Here is a 20,832-nt window from a genome sequence, read left to right as displayed (position 1 = left end):
AACCCCACTTGTCACCAGCTGCCATTCTGAAAAAGAACCTTTTATCTCCACTCTCTGCCTTCTGTCAGACAGCCAATCTCCAATACATGTAGGTAACTCACCTTGAACACCATGGACTCTCACCTTATTCAGCAACCTCCAACGAGGCACCTTATCAAAGGCTTTTTGGAAGTCTAGATAGATAACATCCACTGGGTTTCCCTGGTCTAACCCCTACTTGTTACCTCTTCAAAGAATGCTAACAGATTTGTCAGGCATGACCTCCCCTTACTAAATCCATGCTGACTTGTTCTAATCTGATCCTGCACTTCTAAGAATTTAGAAATCTTATCCTTAATGATGGATTCTAGAATTTTACCTACAACTGAGCTTAAGCTAATCGGCCTATAATTTTCCATCTTTTGTCTTGATTCTTTCTTGAACAAGGGGGTTACAACAGCGATTTTCCAATTGCCTGGGATTTTCCCTAACTCCAGTAATTTTTTGAAAGATCAAAGTCAGTGCCTCTGCTATTTCATCAGCCACCTCTCTGAGAATGCTATGATGTAGCCCATCAGGGCCTGGAAGTTTATCGATTTTTAGACCTTTTAGCTTTTCTAACACTTTCTCCTTTTGTAATGGCTACCATACTCAACTCTGCCCCCGATTCTTCTTAACTGTCGCGCTATTACTCATGTCTTCCACTGTGAAGACTGACACAAAGAAATTATTAAGTTCTTCAGCTATTTCTTACCTCCCAGCACTAGCCTTCCAGTATCAATTTGGAGCGGCCCAATTTCTACTTTTGCTTCTTGTTTGTTTCTTATGTATTGAAAGAAAGTTTTACTATCATTTCTAATATTATTGGCTAGCTTACCTTCATATTTGATCCTCTCCTTCTGTACTTCTCTCTTTGTTACCTTCTGTTTGTTTTTGTAGTATTCCCAATCTTCTGATTTGCCAAGTGCTCTTGGCCACTTTATAGGCTCTCTCTTTTTCTTTGATACATTTCTTGACTTCCTTTGTCAACCATGCCTGTCTAACCCCTCCCTGGATAATCTTTATTTTCTTTGGGATGAAGCTCTGTACTAGGCCCTCAATTACACCCAGAAACTCCTGCCATTGTTGCTGTACTGTCTTCCCCACTAGACTCTGCTTTCAGCTGATTTTCGTCAGTTCTGCTCTCATGCCCCTGTTATTACCTTTATTTACCTGTAACACCATTACATCTAATTTTGCCTCCTCTCTTTCAAACTGCAGACTGAACTCTACCATATTATGATTGCTGTCTCCTAAGTGTTCCCTTACTTTAAGACCTTTTATAAAAGTCTGGTTCATTACATAGGACTAAGTCCAGAATAGCCTGCTCCTTGTGGGCTCCATCACAAGCTGTCCAAAAAGCCATCCTCTAAGCATTCCACGAATTCCGTTTCTTTGGATTCACCAGCAACATTATTCACCCAGTCCACGTACATATTGAGGTTCCCCCATGATCACCATGACCTTGCCTTTCTGACATGCCCTATCGATTTCCTGGTACATCTTGCGTCCCTGGTCCTGACCACTGCTGGGAGGTCTGTACATAACACCCATTATGGTTTTTTGCCTTTGTGGTTCCTCAATTCCACCCACACAGATTCCACATCATCTGACCCTATGTCCTTCAGTGCCATAGATTTAATCTCATTTTTAACTAACAAGGCAAACCTGCCCCCTCTGCTCGTCTACCTGTCTTTTCCATAAGTTGTAAATCCTTGAATGTTTAACTGCCTGTCCTAAAGACTTAACGGCGATCTAAGTTTGTTCAATACTTTGCATCAGTTGTATGACACTTTGATCTTTTACTATAAATGCTGTCATCTATGATCCTGCCCCATCAGCTAGCTGATGAAGGAGCAGTGCTCCAAAAGCTTGTACTTACAAATAAACCTGTTGGACTATAACCTGATGTTGCATGATTTTTAGCCTTGTTAGATATGGCATTCCCTAATTCCTGTGGTGCAAATGTTACTTGCCATTCACCTGCCAAAACCTAAATATTGTCGCTAAACCTTGCATCCTTTGGACATGAACTGCTTCAGCATCTGAGGATTCCTAAAAAGTGCTGAACATTGTGCAAGGATCAGTAAATATCCCCACTTCTGACCTTAAGCTGGAAAGCGATTGCTAAAACAGTTGAAAATGGTTGGGACTAGGGTACCACATTGAGGAACTCCTGCAGTGGTGACCTGGGGTGGAGGTAACTTACCTTCAGTAACCACAACTATCTCCCTTTGTGCCAGGTATGACTCTATCCAGCAGAGCATTTCCCCCTATTCCCATTGACCCACTTTTCATCCCTGATGCTACACTGGATCAAATGCAGCCATGATGTCAAAGGCAGTCATTCTTACCTTAATTCTGGAATTCAGCTGTTTTTTTTCCTGTATTTGAATGAAGGCTGTAATTGGATCAGGAGATGAGTGATCATGGCAGAACCCAGACTGAATGTCAGAGAGGAGGTTATTGCTAAGTATATGCTGCTTTGTAGCACTGTTATTTCGACTTTCATCACTTTACTGATGATTGGCAGTAGACTGCTGGGGCTGTAATTGTCCAGATTGAATTTATCTTTTTTTTGTGTACAGGACCTTCCTGGACTATTTTCCATACAGTCAGTAGACGACAATATTGTAGCTTGAATGGGGGTGTGGGAAGTCCTAGAACCCAAATCTTCAGTAATATTGCTGGAATATTGTCAGAGCTTGTAGTCTTTGCTGTTCTTGATTTTGCATTGAGTGAATTGAACTAACTGAAGACCGGCATCAGTGATGCTGGGGACCATTGTAAGAGGCTGAGATGAATCATCCACTTGGTACTTCTGGTTGAAGATTGGAGCAAATGCTTTAGCCTTATAGAGTCATACAGCATGGAAACAGACACTTTGGTCCAACCGGTCCATGCCAAACATAATCACAAACTAGTCCCACCTGCCTGCTCCTGGCCCATATCCCTCCAAACATTTCCTATTCATGTATCTATCCAAATGTCTTTTTTGTAGAATTAGAATCCCTACGAATCTTTTAAATGTTGTAATAGTACTCGTATCCACCACTTCCTCAGGAAGTTCATTCCACACGCGAATCACCCTCTGTGTAAAAAAATTGCCTCTTATGTCTTTTTAAATCTCTCTCCTCACCTTAAAATGTGCTCACTGGTCTTGAAATTCCCCATTTTAGGCAAAAGACAACTGCTCCATCTGTAAAGGTTTGGATGATTGTGAGCCTCTTCTTCTGAGTTACTTGTCTAACACCATTCACAGCCAGAAATGTCAGAGATGCAAAGCTTAGATGTGATCATTTGGTTGTGGAATTATTTAGCTCTATTACTTGCCTATTTATGTTGTTTGACAGACAAATAGTCTTTTTTTTTGTAACTTCACCAGGTTGACACCTAATTTTCAGGTATGTCTGCTGCTGCTCTTGATATGCCCTCCTACATTCAGAGTTAATCCAGAGTTGATCCTATGGCTTGATGTTACTGGTAGAGTGGGGAAAGTTCTGAGGTTGTGGATTGAGTTGGACTACAACATTGATGGCTCACAGTACCTCAAGGATGGCCAGCCTTGTGTTACTCATTCTATTTGAAATCTAACCCCTTTAGTATTCTCAATGTGAAGATGGGACTTCACCTCCACAAGAACTGAGAAGTGATCATTCTTGTCAATACTATCATAGGCAAGTGTATCTGCAGCAGGACAATTGGTGCAGATGAGGTCAAGTATATCAACATAGACAGGTCATTCGGTCCATTGAGTCCATACTGACCCTCTGAAGAGCATCACCCAGACCCACCCATTCCTATAACCCTGCATTTCCCATGGCTAATCCACTTAATCTGCATATCCCTGGACACTGTGGGCAATTTAAGAATTAGTGGTGCTGGAAGAGCACAGCAGTTCAGGCAGCATCCAACGAGCAGCAAAATCGACGTTTCGGGCAAAAGCCCTTCATTAGGAATAAAGGCAGTAAGCCTGAAGCGTGGAGAGATAAGCTAGAGGAGGGTGGGGGTGGGGAGAGAGTAGCATAGAGTGCAATGGGTGAGTGGGGGAGGAGATGAAGGTGATAGGTCAGGAGGGGAGGGTGGAGTGGATAGGTGGAAAAGGAGCTAGGCAGGTCGGACAAGTCCGGACAAGTCAAGGGGACAGTGCTGAACTGGAAGTTTGAAACTAGGATGAGGTGGGGGAAGGGGAAATGAGGAAGCTGTTGAAGTCCACATTGATGCCCTGGGATTGAAGTGTTCCGAGGCGGAAGATGAGGCGTTCTTCCTCCAGGCGTCTGGTGGTGAGGGAGCGGCGGTGAAGGAGGCCCAGGACCTCCATGTCCTCGGCAGAGTGGGAGGGGGAATTGAAATGTTGGGCCACAGGGCGGTTTGGTTGATTGGTGCGGGTGTCTTGGAGATGTTCCCTAAAGCGCTCTGCGAGGAGGCGCCCACTCTCCCCAATGTAGAGGAGACCACATCGCGAGCAACGGATACAATAAATGATATTAGTGGATGTGCAGGTAAAACTTACATCCATCAAAGTTTTACCTGCACATCCACTAATATCATTTATTGTATCCGTTGCTCCCGATGTTGTCTCCTCTACATTGGGGAGAGTGGGCGCCTCCTAGCAGAGCGCTTTAGGGAACATCTCCAAGACACCCGCACCAATCAACCAAACCGCCCTGTGGCCCAACATTTCAATTCCCCCTCCCACTCTGCCGAGGACATGGAGGTCCTGGGCCTCCTTCACCGCCGCTCCCTCACCACCAGACGCCTGGAGGAAGAACGCCTCATCTTCCGCCTCGGAACACTTCAATCCCAGGGCATCAATGTGGACTTCAACAGCTTCCTCATTTCCCCTTCCCCCACCTCATCCTAGTTTCAAACTTCCAGTTCAGCACTGTCCCCTTGACTTGTCCGGACTTGTCCGACCTGCCTAGCTCCTTTTCCACCTATCCACTCCACCCTCCCCTCCTGACCTATCACCTTCATCTCCTCCCCCACTCACCCATTGCACTCTATGCTACTCTCTCCCCACCCCCACCCTCCTCTAGCTTATCTCTCCACGCTTCAGGCTCACTGCCTTTATTCCTAATGAAGGGCTTTTGCCCGAAACGTCGATTTCGCTGCTCGTTGGATGCTGCCTGAACTGCTGTGCTCTTCCAGCACCACTAATCCAGAATTTGGTTTCCAGCATCTGCAGTTATTGTTTTTACCACTGTGGGCAATTTAGCATAGTCAGTCCACCTAACCTGCACATCATTGGATTGTTGGAGGAAACCAAAGCACCCATTCAAAATCCACACAGACGTAGGGATAATATGTAAACTCCATACAATCACCTGAGGCTAGGATCAAATTGAGGTCCCTGGGTCTGTGAGGCAGAGTGCTAACCGCTGAGCCATCATGCTGCAGTGTATACTTTTCCCTCTTGTTGGTCTCCTCACCACCTGTCGCACTCAGTCTACCAACTGTGTGCTTTAGGACTTGATAAGTTTCATATTCCTGGTGGTAGACATTGATGCAGGCCCCTAATGTACAAGAAATGTCAAAACAAATTGTTCACTATTATAATCAATAGTTTTTTTGTGTGTTTTTGAATGTAAAGTTTTTTTCTTGCTCTGGAAATAAAATATGCCATGACTTTCATCAATAAAGTAAAATGTACAAAACTGATTTGTATGAACAAGCATATAGATCAGAACCATGATGGTCACTGTTTCAATATGGACTAATATGTTAGGGGCGTCGCCCCCCCACTACATAGTGACAAAGGAACCCCACCCACAAATGTGCAAATAAACCTAAACAGTAAATTACAGAACATAATCGGGCAGTGTGACTCATATACTGTACAAATGAGTCAATGGTTAACAATGTTGTAGTAGAATTATAAACGAGAAAGTGTAATTTATTAAACTAAAAAAAAGTCAGCGCCACTTTTGCCCTCTATATTCAAATTCTGGAAATCCTATCAGTGTAATAGTTCGAATACTAAGTAAAAACCAACAAATATTTCTTCATAGAGACCATCTTTCTTATCAACTAAACGCATTTTTGAAAAGATGTCTGTTTTAAAATATTGGGCACGAAATCGTTGAAAGGGAAGTTTTAAAAAACTACATTTCTAGCTGCTCTGCAGATGTGCTGAATGAAACCATCGCACTGCACCTCTCAAAAACAATCAGCTTATCTTTAACCATCAAGTTTGTCCACACCTAACAGTAGGAAAGATGATTTAACAGCCTTCGATACCGCCAGACAATTTGATCGATCTTGATAATTTCCTGTTGTGGTTTCCGACTGATGTAATTAGTACAGTTAGCGAGTTGACAGTTTCCAATCTAGCAAAATGATTGTTTTGATCAATGACATGGGTTGGCAGTTTACAAAACCGAAGTTTACCAGATAATTCACAAACAAGAAAAAGAGTGTTTATCTGATGTCTTGTTTTAACTTCAAACAGGGTTTATGACCTTAAATATGTTTTTCTGGTTTTTTTTTTGTCAATGTCTAGTACTTTTTATATAAGTTCGGGGATAGTATGATGGCTCAGTGGTTAGCGCTGATACCTAACATTGCTATGGACATGGGTTCAATTCCAGCCTCGGTCGACTGTCTTTTGCGGGTTTCTTCCGGGTTCATCTCACAGTCCAAAGACGTGTAGTTAAGGTGTATTAGCCATGTGAAATGTGGGGATTGGGCAGGGGTGGGATGCTCTAAAGAGATTCGGTGTGAACTTGTTGGGTCGAATGGCCTGTCCCCACACTAGGGATTTTATGTTATCGATTGTTTACGAAAACTATCCAGACAAATTTATAGTCCGGTTTAATGGTTCGATTTAAAAATAAAATCGAATCAGAAATTACCATGCTTGGAACGGATCCTATTCTACTCGAAAACAGTTTCAGATTTTACTGGGCCTTGTACATGTATCCTCCTCGTTGAGAGAAGGCGCGGTGCTTCCGTGTTTTTTTTTAAATATCGAGAGGTTTGCGCTTCAATCTTGTGTATGTTAATTCAGAGCCCTCCTACGAGCGGTTTCGTTGACTCGTTGGTTATGTCACTTCGGCGTAAATAACTTTTTGAATCAACGTGAAAAATTAAACTTTTAAAGAGATTTCAGGTTGAGAATAAAAAAGGCAATTCTTTTTGGCAAATTTCTGTGCACATAATGGATATATCTTACCTGCTTGACAACTTTAATGTTATCTAATTTTGTTTATGAGTACTTTCATTAATACATAATGTAATTGAGTTTTAAAGAAGTGGGGTCCTAGAGACTTTATTTAACAAGGAGCGCTGGTTTGTGGAAGCCGAAGCAGGAATTTGTTTTCGAATATGTTTAACCAATAGATGAGACAGAACGGTAGGGGTCACGTTCGCTGTAAGGCTGAGTCTTTCAGTCTGGTGTGGATTTGGCAGCTCCGATGATGGAGGGCAGCGGTTGGCTGCCTCTCTGGCTTTCCATTTCAGTCTGGGACGAGAGTTTTTGGCTGCCCCACAATGTCAGCAGGGCACAGCTGGAAAATTCGCAGGATCCAGTGTACCCCCGGCTTAAGGATTTGTATTTTATTCTCCCTTGGACCTGGGCGATCTACGTATTGCGGCTTCTGTTTGAAAGGTAATGGGGGAAAAGAGAGAAAGGAAAATACACTGAGGAGGGCGAATGTACGCTGGCTTTCTTTCTTGACAAACCGACACTTCCTTTAATAAAATGTTTACACATTTCTAATGATTTGAAAGTAATTTATTTGGTAATTTGACTTTAAGCGGCCGTCTACCCGCTCGTCCCCAAAAGATAGCTATCCTCATCTTTTAAAAAAGAAAGGCTGGGTCAATCGGAACTTTCAACTTCTCAAATGTGCTGGCAATATTCTGCCGACAGACGTCGCCAGGCAATTGTAGTTCTGACACATTGTCCATGGTTCTACAACAGTTTGACATAATGCAATCCATTATGTTGGTCCTGTGATCAATCTACACGTAGTCCGACACCCCCATTCTTTCCCCCAGTCCTGCACATTTTTCCCCTTTGAGTTTATAACGTAGCTCTTATTTATTAACGATTACAGCTCGTATTAAAAAAAACTGCTTTTAGTGTAGTAAAACATCCCAAGGCTATCATAGAAGGTTGGATACTACACCATTGAGGGAGATAGTAGTTAGGTAGTCAAAGGAGGACAGGGAAATTCATGGATGGAATTCCAGGGATTCGAGCCTAAGATGCTGATATGGTTACAAAAGATCACACATGAGCTCAGAGTTTAAAGGATCAGAGATCTCAGGATTATAATGCTGGAGGTGTCTGGAAGTAGGGAGGGGTAACATCATGGAGGCATGAGAGAAGAAGGGTAGAAATTTAAAAATAGTATTGCTGAAACTTGAGTCAATGTAGATTGATGAATACAGGGTGAATGGGATTTCGTGCAGGTTAGGATAAAGTGGTGGAGTTTTGGATGCACTCAAGTTTATGGAGGATAGAAAGTGAGAAGTATGAGGCAACAGTATTGGAAAAGTCAAGCCTAAAGGTAGCAAAGCTGTGGATGTGTTTAAAAGCAAATGAGTTGAGATAAGGACAGGTGAGAAAAGTTGAAGATGTGGAAGCAGGTGAGCCTTGTTTTGGAATGGATTTGTGAATAAAAGCACATCTTGGGGTCAAATACAACTGAGATGGTGAACCATTTGGTTCAATGATGTGCAGCTGCCAGGGAGAGGGATGGAATTGATGGTTAGGGAGCACTGTGTTGGAGGTAAGAGACAATGGCTTCAGTTTTCCAAAATATTTTGTTGAAGGAAGTTTCTGCTCATTCAATACTGTATGTTGAGGCCATGTGCGTGAAGGTTTAGAGATAATGGAGGGGTCCAGTGACGGTGAGGTAGAGATGGTGTTTTTTGGAAACGACTATGTTTTCAGAGGATGTCACCAATGGGTTAATTTAGATTAAAATAGAAAGGGGCCAATGATAGATCATTGTAAGTGATCAGAAGTACTGGTGTGGGTACTGGAAGAGAAACTATTGCTGATCATTCTCTGATTATAGCTGGATAATTACTGAATGGAGACAAATAAGTGTGGTCCCATCAAGCTGGTTTATGGAGGAGGGCTATTTGGAGAGGATGATGCGATTAACATGACAAAGGCTGCCAACATGTTGGACAAATTTAAGGAGGAATGCAATGTCCATAGTCAAAAAGGATGTCCAAAGTTAAAAATCACACAACACCAGATTATAGTCCAACAGGTTTATTTGGAAGTACTAGATTTTGGAGCTCCAAAAACTAGTGCTTCCAATTGAACCTGTTGGACTATAATCTGGTGTTGTGTGATTTTTTTAACTTTGTACACCCCAGTCCAGCACCGGCATCTCCAAATCAGAAAGGATGTCATTTGCCACTTTGATCAGGGCCATTTCAGTGTTGCAGCAGAAATAAACACCTGAAATGGAGCAATTCAAACATGGATTTTCAGGAAACGTCAGCATAGATTTGAAAAATGAAACCACCTTCAAGAACTTTGGAGAGGAAAGGAAGGTTGAAAATAATAAAAGATTTTATTTTCCTATAGAAAATGTGTCATGAAAGTCCAAGCACCTTGTTTTTCATAAAGTTAATAGAAAGAAACTTAGTAAAAATATTCCACATTGTAGTTACATTTAAACTGCTAAACAGCTAATAATAATTTGTTGTTCAATGGTGACTATTGTTAGAAGGTGTTATTTCCATTGCAGTGTTTTTCCCCATCTTCTCTGCTACTCACTTGCCTAAAGACATTGACTGTATACAGCTAATTGAATACTCTGTACCTTTCCCATATGCTAATTTATTTGCATGCAATAAAATAGCTTGGTTGAATGTTAGAGCATTACAGCCAAATTTGATTCCATCCACCCAAACTCCATGCACATATTTTGCCAGAACCCAGTTCCTGAATAGTAATCATAAAACAATCTGGGCCTTCTAAGCTCAGATACTTTTGGATAAACATGCTAATTCACAGGGAGCAATGTATGAAGTTTATAAAGATGGTAAAGTCAGGGTATATACATGACTACATCACGATTTCAAAATACACACATTGGATAAATAAGTATCCACATAACATTGAATGTTTTCCTTTTGCTTCAGAAAGTATATGAGATGTATATGGATGAGACTATTACTCAGGTGGCAACACAGCAATGATGGGCTTAAACATTGGTAGCTGTACATGGAGATGTCATGGTTCCAAATTTAGTTTGGTGATTAGGATTAAAATACAGACTTAAATAGAAATTTAGTTAAATTCAAGTTAATCGGGAAGTACACAAGATAAGTTTCCGTTCTGTGCTTTGTTCGTTGGTTTAAAAATTGGGAGAGATTCACTATCCTACGTGTTATGATTGTACAGCCAAAATTGCTTCCACTGTCTCAAGGCAGACAAGTAAATGCTGCTTGGGTGAGAAGCACTTCACCCTTTATTCAGTGAGTGCTGAGGCTAATTGTTTTGTTGGTCTGGTGAAGATCAGCTGACATTGCACAGACTAGAAATAAAACTTAGGACCTTCCTGCTCCAGATGACTCACTCACTAATTGTGCAAAATTCAATAATCCATGAAAGGCACTTGTCAGTAATTTTCTATGAAGATACACATAGAAACTGAGAACTGAGCCTCCAGTGAAAAGCCTCCTGCTTCTGACCAATAGTGACCTACCCCATGTAAAAAGAGTACTTTTTTTTATATACTTTTGAATGAGCTTTCCAGTTCTTTGCTTTTCCAATACCTTTAGCAAATCACACTTGTACCTCTCCATGGTTTTAACATGGAGAGGTACAAAAAGGATTCTCAAAAATATCTAAAAAGAAGTACAGAACAGTTTGAACAGATTTCAAACATCATGTTTGACCATGAAAGTTTCTAAACTTTCTATGTTTCTATGTGTATCTTCATAGAAAATTACTGACAAGTGTCTTTCATGGATTCTCAAAAAGGAATATATATATAAGGGGACCTAAGTGATATATTAATTTTACACTAAAATTCTTGACTTGGCTACTTGTGCCTTGCAATGCAAAAATACAGGATCGTACTTTTTCTCCCCTTTAATGAATTTGAATTTCTTCTATGCTGTCAAGGGATTTTCTGGGCTGAGACTTAGGCAGAGAAAACTGAAAGCTCAATTTCCCCCAGCACAAGGTTACTTAGTACAGTAACACAAACAAATATTGGTGTAGGTTGTGCTGTGAGCTGATTCTGCAAGTTTGTTGACATCTTAAGCATATTTTGTTGCAGTTTTCCTCAGTATCCTTACCCAATTTGGTATCGTATTATTATTTTGATATTGTACTTCCAATTGTCAGGTTCAAATCACAATAAAAGTGGTGAACAACAGTAGTCCCAGCAGTGATCCTGTAAAACACTACTTCCCACCCTCTTCCATTCTGAATAATACAACACCGGGTTTAGGACAGCTACCTGATGAAGGAGCAGCGCTCCTAAAGCTAGTACTCCCAAATAAACCTGTTGGACTATAACCTGGTGTTGTGAGATTTTTTAAAATTCAGAATAATCATCTTGAAACTTGACTCTTTGTTATTCTCTTTTGTAACTAGTTAGCTATTCATTCTGCTACTCGTCCCTAACTTCACAATCTCTGACCTTAGTCATGGGCCTGGTACACAGTACCTTACTGATGACTTCCTTTTTCTAAAAAAAAAAGCAAGAATATTACGTTCACTGCATTATCCTTGTCTTAAATAATGCAATAATGTTGGTCAAACATGATGTTTGAAATCTGTTCAAACTGTTCTGTACTTCTTCTTTTTAGATATTTTTACCTGTATCTTTGAATAAAGTTTGCATTACCTGTACTATCAATATTAGACTAAGTGGTCTACAGTACTCGAGAACCTTTTTCTATTTTCCTTTTTAAGTTCTGTATAGGTACAACATTTCCTGTCCATTGAAGCATTTCACCTTTTATTTGAATTTTATATGTCCATATCTAATAGGTCTTGCTATCTCTTCCTTTTAGTTTCTTTTGGCATGTGTCAGTATAATCCAGTTGGTCCATGAATTTTATCCTATCAGGGTATAATTATCCTTTCAATTATCCACTTCCCATCTTAAAATTTTTGAGATTTTATTTTGAAATCTCTTTTAAAGTCATACCTTGTCAAGTTAACCTCCATGGTGAGAATTGAGGTGAAGTAACTTTCAATATTTCTGCCATTTCATTATTATTATAGTGTCTTGATTTTAAACAACCATTTAAGATCCTATCCGAAGCCTTACTTTTAAGTTGTTCTTTCTGTATTTGTACTACTTATTACGTTCTTTCAAAATTTTAATTTTTTGATCTTCTTTGCCCTCCTATAATTTTTTCTCTTTTATCCTTTTATTCATCTAAGAAGTTTTATTATTGATTAGATTGTATTATCTTTTAACAGAAAGCATTTTTCCTGAATTCTCATGAGTACATTCTTAAAGAATTCCTATGACTATTCTAGCTCCTCTTTTTTTCACTGTTTTAAAAAATATATCCCTCAGTCATCAAAATTAGTTTCATTGCAATCTATTGCACTTTTTAAAAGATTTTTTAAAAATAGTAACCTTCAATATTTTCTAAAGGATAGACCAGATCTAAAAGTTGAAGTTCTGAATTGGAGAAAGGCCAATTTTGACGGTATTAGGCAAGAACTTTCGAAAGCTGATTGGAGGCAGATGTTCGCAGGTAAAGGGACAGCTGGAAAATGGGAAGCCTTCAGAAATGAGATAACAAGAATCCAGAGAAAGTATATTCCTGTCAGGGTGAAAGGGAACGCTGGTAGGTATAGGGAATGCTGGATGACTAAAGAAATTGAGGGTTTGGTTAAGAAAAAGAAGGAAGCATATGTCAGGTATAGACAGGATAGATCAAGTGAATCCTTAGAGTATAAAGAAAGTAGGAGTATACTTAAGAGGGAAATCATGAGGGCAAAACGGGGACATGAGATAGCTTTGGCAAATAGAATTAAGGAGAATCCAAAGGGTTTTTACAAATATATTAAGGACAAAAGGGTAACTAGGGAGGGAATAGGGCCCCTCAAAGGTCAGCAAGGCGGCCTTTGTGTGGAGCCACAGAAAATGGGGGAGATACTAAATAAATATTTTGCATCAGTATTTACTGTGGAAAAGGATATGGAAGATATAGACTGTAGGGAAATAGATGGTGACATCTTGCAAAATGTCCAGATTACAGAGGAGGAAGTGCTGGATGTCTTGAAACGGTTAAAAGTGGATAAATCCCCAGGACCTGATCGGGTGTACCCTAGAACTCTGTGGGAAGCTAGAGAAGTGGTTGCTGGGCTTCTTGCTGAGATATTTGTGTCATCGATAGTCACAGGTGAGGTGCCGGAAGACTGGAGGTTGGCAAACGTGGTGCCACTGCTTAAGGGCGGTTAAAGACAAGCCAGGGTACTATAGACCGGTGAGCCTGACCCCGGTGGTGGGCAAGTTGTTGGAGGGAATCCTGATGGACAGGATGTCCATGTATTTGGAAAGGCAAGGACTGATTCGGGATAGTTAACATGGCTTTGTGTGTGGGAAATTATATCTCTCAAACTTGCTTGAGTTTTTTGAAGAAGTAACAAAGAAGATTGAGGACAGAGCAATAGATGTGATCTATATGGACTCCAGTAAGGCGTTCAACAAGGTTCCCCATGGGAGACTGATTATCAAGGTTAGATCTCATGGAATACAGGGAGAACTAGCCATTTGGATACAGAACTGGCTCAAAGTTAGAAGACAGAGGGTGGTGGTGGAGGGTTGTTTTTCAAACTGGAGGCCTGTGACCAGTGGAGTGCCACAAGGATCGGGGGTGGGTCCTCTACTTTTTGTCATTTACATAAATTATTTGGATGTGAGCATAAGAGGTACAGTTAGTAAGTTTGCAGATGACATCAAAATTGGAGGTGCAGTGGACAGCGGGTTACCTCAGATTACAACAGGATCTGGACCAAATGGGCCAATGGGCCGAGAAGTGGCAGATGGAGTTTAATTCAGATAAATGCGAGGTGCTGCATTTTGGGAAAGCAAACCTTAGCAGGACTTATATAATTAATGGTAAGGTCCTAGGGAGTGTTGCTGAACAAAGAGACCCTGGAGTGCAGGTTCATAGTTCCTTTAAAGTGGAGTCGCAGGTCGATAGGATAGTGAAGAAGGCATTTAGTATGTTTTCCTCTATTGGTCACAGCACTGAGTAAAGGAGTTGGGCGGTCATGTTGCAGCTGTACAGGACATTGGTTAGGCCACTATCGGAATATTGCGTGCAATTCTGGTCTCCTTCCTATTAGAAAGATGTTGTGAAACTGAAAGGGTTCAGAAAAGATTTACAAGGATGTTGCCAGGGTTGGAGGATCTGAGCTACAGGGAGAGGCTGAACAGGCTGGGGCTGTTTTCCCTGGAGGGTCAGAGACTGAGGGGTGACCTATTTAGAGGTTTACAAAATTGAGGGGCATGGATTGGATAAATAGACAAAGTCTTTTCCCTGAGATCAGGGATTCCAGAACTAGAGGGCATAGGTTTAGGGTGCGAGGGGAAAGATGTAAAAGAGATCTAAGGGGCAACTTTTTCACGCAGAGGGTGGTGTGTATATGGAATGAGCTGCCAGAGGATGTGGTGGAGGCTGGTATAATTGCACCATTTAAGAGGCGTTTGGATGGATATATGAATAGGAAAGGTTTGGAGGGATATGGACTGGGTGCTGGCAGATGGGACTAGATTGGGTTGGGATATCTGGTCGGCGTGGACGGGTTGGACTGAAGGGTCTGTTTCCATGCTGTACATCTCTATGATTCTATATAGAATTGAATGGAAGTTTGTTGTAATGTGGTTTAATGTTATACAACTTTGCTTGTAGTGTAGGGATTTCAAGGCTTCCAAAGGTTTTAAACCCTTATTTATATCTTCATTTTAGTTGTTCAAAATGAATTTTCTTATTAGTGAGTTTTTCACTTTTTGCACCTTAGCATCTGCATCATAATATCTTTCATTGTATGCTTGAACAGGAAAGCAGTTACTGTGCTATAGGAAAAGGGCAGGGCAGTGTGATAATTGGATGTTTCAAAATGTCAACATGGTCATTGCAGGAGGCTGGTGTGTGGTGCAGGATAAAGCCAATGGCATGGATTAATAGAGTAGATGAAATAAGAGTAGAAGTATATCAGTCACCACCTTGAGGCTGTTCTGCTGTTGAACAAAATCATGGGTGATTTATTTGTGTTTGGAATTCCACATTCCCATCTGCCCTGAATAACCTGCAATTTGCCTGTTCTACAAGAATCTATCCACTTATATCGTAAAAATATTTAATTACTCCACTTCCACGAACTTCTGAGGTGGAGAGTTCCAAAGTCTGTCAAATCTCTGAGAACAAAATTCATCTCCGTTTTGAAAGGGTGACCCCTAATGTTAAAACAGTGCCCTCTAGTCCTGGACAAACCTACAGGAGCAAACATCCTCTCCATGTCAACCTTGTCAAGATTACCCTGGATCTGATACACTGTAATCAAATCATTCCACATTCTTCTAAACTCCAGTAGAAACAAAACCAGCCTATTCCATCTACGTTTATAAGAGATACCACCCATTTTAGGTACCAATCCTTCCTCATATAAAGAGACCAAAATGGCACGTTTCTGCTGTAGTCTCACCAATTCCCTGTATAACTGAAGCACAACATCCTTCCTTGTATATTCAACACCTCCTGCAATAAAGGACTGCATCCCCTTAGCCTTCTTGATTATATTCTGCATCTGCATACTAATATTTCGTGATTCATGCACTAGACCACCTAAATCCCTCTGCATCTTTTGAAATCTGTAGTCGTTCCTCCATTTAAGCAATGTGCACTTTTTTTCTTTTTCCTGCCAAAGTGAACATTTTCCTACATTACATCTACCAGTTTCTTGCACACTCTCACAACCTTTTTATATTCATCTGCAAGCTCCTTGTATCATCTTCACAGCATACTTTATGCTTACACTGTTTTCTGCCAGCCAGGTAGTCTTCTGTTCATGATATTATGATAGCCCTAAACCATGAGACTTTATTTTATGCAATTGTGTTTGACTGGCATCCTCTGGATTTGATTCCCATTCTGGTCTATGCAATTTTGCCTTTCCCCATGCTTAATGCGGAGTGGTGCCTGTCAAGCTATTCAACGTAACAAAAAAAAAACAAAATTCCTGAAAAGTTTGGAGTGGCAGGTCTGGCAGCATATGTGGAGAGAAATCAGAATTGATATTTCGGGTCCAGTGACCCTTCTTTAGAACTGGCTATATAACTTGTTCTGTGTACCCAACCAAAGATCTCTATGGTTTCTCATGGACTGTGGCTAATTATGTAACTGTTGGATTTTTGTTAGCAGATCACTTGTCTGTTTGTGATTGGTTTTATTTATGTAAATATCCTTGAACATTTCCTATCCTGTGGGTGAGAATATTATTTGAAAACCTGCTTTCAGCTTGACTCTACAAATTCAATCTGTAGTCCGATTCCTCAAGGACAAACCACGATAAGCAGACCAAACACAGCCAGAAACCCTAACCACCTTACTATACATCAAAGAAGTTTCATAAATGACAGCCAGACTACTAAGACCCCTCGGAACCCTAGTAGCACTCAAACAAAAACTAACAAACTTAAAAGACCCAGTACATCCCATGGACAAAACCAACGTCATCTACAAAATTCCATGCAAGGACTGCCACAAATACTACATAGGACAAACAGGCAGAAAGTTAGCCACCAGGAAACACAGACACTAGCTAGCCACAAAAAGACACGACCCTCTCTCCCTTGTAGCCCTACACACGGATGAAAAAAGCCACCATTTCAACTGGGACAACACACCTATCCTGGGACTGGCTAAGCAAAGGCATGCCAGAGAATTCCTAGAGGCCTGGCACTCCAACCACAACGCCATAAACAAACACATAGATCTAGATGCCATCTATCAACCCCTCAGAAAACGAACAAGAAATGACATAACCACAAACCCCAGGAACCCCATCCAGGAGAAAGATATAAATAGAAAGCAGGAGACAACAGCTTCACTTCACTTGGAGGTTGCCACTGATGATGTTACCTAGCCAGGTCATGAAACATCTGGATATCAAACCTACAGCGCAGCGAGCAAACCTACACCCTAAGTCAAATAAAAGCAAAATACCACAGATGCTGCCAGACTTGTTAAATTTCTCCAACATTCTGTTTTTGTGTCAGATTTCCAGCATTGAGGTGGAACTGGAGTTAACATTTCAAACCCAGTATGACTTTTCGAGAAACATCGGAGTTGGCCATTCAACTCCTCAAGCCTGTTCCGCCATTCAGTAAGGTCATGGCTGACCTGTGGCCTGCCTCCACATATCTGCCTTTGGTCCATATCTCTGAATTGCTTTGCTTGACAATTTATCTATCTCATATTTGAAATAGATAACTGATCAGTATCAAATATAATTTGTGGAAGATAGTTCCAAACCTCTTTCACCCTTTGTGTGTAGGAGTGCTTCCTAACATCTCTCCTGAACTGTCTAACCCTAATTTTTGAACTATGTCCCCGGTTTGAGACTCTTCAATCACTGGAAATAATTTATCTTTATCCACTCTCTTTTTTCTGCTAATATCCTGAAGACTTCAATCAGATCACCCCTTAACAATCTAAATTCTAGACAAAAAAGCCAAATTTGTATAAGCTCTTCTCTTAACTTATCCCCTTAAGTCCAGTTATCATTCTTGTAAATCTATGTTGTACTGCCTTCAAAGACAGTGTCCAATATATCCTTCAAAGGTGTGGTGCCCAGATCTGTTCACTCTACTCCAAATGGAGTCTCAGCAGGGTTTTGTGTAGCTGCAGTATAACTCCTGCATCCTTATACTCCAATTCTGTAGGTATAAAGGCTGGCATTCCATTAGCCACTTTGATTATGGTATTTTAAGGATCTTAAGAGCTGTAACCTACAGTCACTTATGAGAGAGGAATATCAAACCAATCTAGAGTGACTCTGTTCAATTTACCCTTTCCAGTGAGAAAATACTTGGCCTTCACCCCATACCTCAGATATATGAACAAGTTTAGACATGAATATGTGTCTATCACTTTATATCATAAACAATGACAAGAAATACTCCTAAATAGTTCTGAAAGAAGTCAATAGCCTTCTCCTTTTATTAAAAATTCTTCTAATTTAAAACATTGTGGATTTCAATGCTACAACTATATTTGTTATTTCAATATCATTTTTTGTTTGTCAGATTAAGTTTAAACACATGAATATAGTAATATTACTGTTTATAATGTGTGTGCAGTACATACAATGGAAACCACCAAGTTATAAAAATTATTGAACAGCTATCTAATTTATAAATGTGGTGTTGTATATTAATATAGTATTGCTCTGAAATCTCAACATTGTACAAATGTTATTTTTAGTTTAGCACCTTCAGTATAGGTTTAAAGAAATCTATCAGTACCTCTTACAATCAATTGTGGGGTCTGCCAAACACCATAGTCTATTTCTGAGAGATCTCTATCCCGTTGGATGTGAAATCTCACAAATGGAGTCTTTTTCATTATATTAAAAAATTATGCATTTGGTGACTTTTTAAAATCTGTGCTTACTGGTATAATCTCAATTTCTGTATTTCAATGGTTTTAGGTTTATTGCAACACCATTTGCTAAGTTCCTTGGAGTAGATTGTAGACCAATCCAGAAGGCTCAGCAAAATGTTGTTCTTGAAAAAGTGTTCAAAGATATAACTACGGTGAGATTATATTGATCATGTCTTTGAAATAATTACTACAAGAGGATAAGTTTTAGAAACTAAATAAATAACTTTACATCAAATAGTTATAAACATTAATATATGAACTGTTTCTGGGATTTTAATCTAATCTTACATAATATTCATTACCAGCAACTTGTCATTATATAATTGTTTGTTTGAATGTAGTAGAGCATTTATACGTTGCATTGATGGATTCACAGAGACAAAGAAAACAGGCTAAAGGAGGAGATTTGAGGGTTTGGTCAAGGAAAGTTTTCTAGGAGGGGGGGGTGGTTAGGAGTTTAGGGAGAGAATTCCAGAGTGTGGGACCTATCGTATATACTTGTGTAAAAGTTGAATTTGTTTTAAACTTTTTTTTAAGGTTACTTTTATGGGGTTGGCTATTACATGGATACTACTTCTGTGGGGCTGAAATTCATGTTATAGTCCAAAATACCAGCCTTTGTGCAATCTTAGTTCTCTGCTGAAGTATTAAGTCATGCCTTCTCATGAACCTTGTGCACCACCCAGTACTTGTCTTAAAACCCGAAATTCCATCCTTGTTTGATTCGTTTTGTGCATGGATTTGAATGGCTTCATGACCAATATATTTTCCATTTTGACAATTTTCAAGTGCCCACTCAGCAACTTTTTTCTCCAATTGTGGTCACTTGCTAGCTTTACCTCTGGCACACTTTCATTTTGGCATTGTCTGAAGTTGATTTGATATCTTTCTTCAGTCCCTCTCAAGTTTCTCTGAATCACAAAATTCTGTTGCTGCTACACAATTATTTGTCTTCACTGCAACTTCAATAACTTGCAGTTTAAACGCTGCCATACGTTTTTTGTTCTTTTCTAGAGGGCGTTTTTACAATAGATGAAGAAATTTCAAAACCTCAACTAGGTATTTGACTGTATTCCAGAATGTTACAGGGGAACTGAGCTATGCTGAGTTGAACAGTGAGATTGTCACCTGACTCTGACTGATGTGTCTTAAACTTTCGTGCCAAATTGTGAATTGTATATTAAAATACATAATAGTATGAAAAAATTAATTTCCTCTTTGTAACAGGATAATATCTTGACTCTCAAATGCTGATCTGTTATCTGTGAAGAACTATGGTTGGCTTTTGCTTGAGGTGTATAGAAAATTCCAGATTTTTTGGCCAAAAATAGGGGGTCGACTTTTACTTGAGTATATAGGGTATGTGATTTAAGGTGTGGCCAGCATTGGTGAGGTGAATGGAGGAAAAGATGCGTAAGAGACCAGTCAGAAGATTAGAGAGTTTGAGGGGCAGGATATTGAGCTGAAGAAGGTATAAAGATTAAAAGGGATTTAAATACTAGGATGGAAATGATAAATTTTGACATATTGGGGAACTGGGAGCCAATGTGACTGAAGTAATGGATGAGTGGTATTTAATACAGATATTGAGAGTAGAAATTTGGATGTGTTGCAGTTTATAGATTATGGAGCAAGAGAGGCAAACCAGGACAGCGCACAATAATCGTGCATGGAGATAACCAAAGACATAGCAGTTTTGTACAGAAAATAATGATAATGTTATGAGAGTGTCCAGTAAAATCACCAAGTATGTTTTACGTGAAGTACTAATTCATAAGTGAAAGTTTATTTTCCATTGCCCACAATTATTGATTATTTTTTAAAAAAGATTCACTTCAACTCTACACTTTGATATATCATTAGTTCTGATTTTTACTTCTTTGCTTTGAGTGCATTTTGACTTTTTCAAATAGCATGGTAATGAATATCAAAATCATTCAATGAGCTAATTTTGCATGTAGGAAAAGATTCAAGCTGGATAATGTGAAATATACAGCCTCCTGTCTTTGAGGCTACTGTGAGAGGATCATAAATCTAGTTTCTCTTTCTAGACATTTCAGGTTTCAACTTCCTTTTATATTAGAAAGGAAAATTAATAGCAAAGGGCTATAGTAGGTTTCTATGTCTTCTGGGAAATTGTTGTCCTGAAAAATAATTCCTGATGCTTAATAACGAAGTTTATGTGGCTGTTTAATA

At 39.8% G+C, this 20,832-nt stretch overlaps 1 protein-coding gene across 1 annotated transcript in view; it reads left to right on the top strand.

Moving 5' to 3' along the window:
• Positions 1-7,433: 7,433 nt before the first annotated feature.
• Positions 7,434-20,832, top strand: part of LOC140465781 (ceramide synthase 6-like) — a 41,672-nt gene continuing 28,273 nt past the window's right edge. Inside the window, exons 1-2 of the mRNA XM_072561543.1 lie at positions 7,434-7,627; positions 18,683-18,788. Of these exons, the coding sequence (XP_072417644.1) occupies positions 7,434-7,627; positions 18,683-18,788 (300 nt within the window). The remainder of the gene's footprint in view (positions 7,628-18,682; positions 18,789-20,832) is intronic.

The sequence above is a fragment of the Chiloscyllium punctatum genome, chromosome 42 (assembly GCF_047496795.1).
Source record: "Chiloscyllium punctatum isolate Juve2018m chromosome 42, sChiPun1.3, whole genome shotgun sequence".
Lineage (NCBI taxonomy): Eukaryota > Metazoa > Chordata > Chondrichthyes > Orectolobiformes > Hemiscylliidae > Chiloscyllium > Chiloscyllium punctatum.
This window is presented reverse-complemented; position numbering and strand designations above follow the sequence as displayed.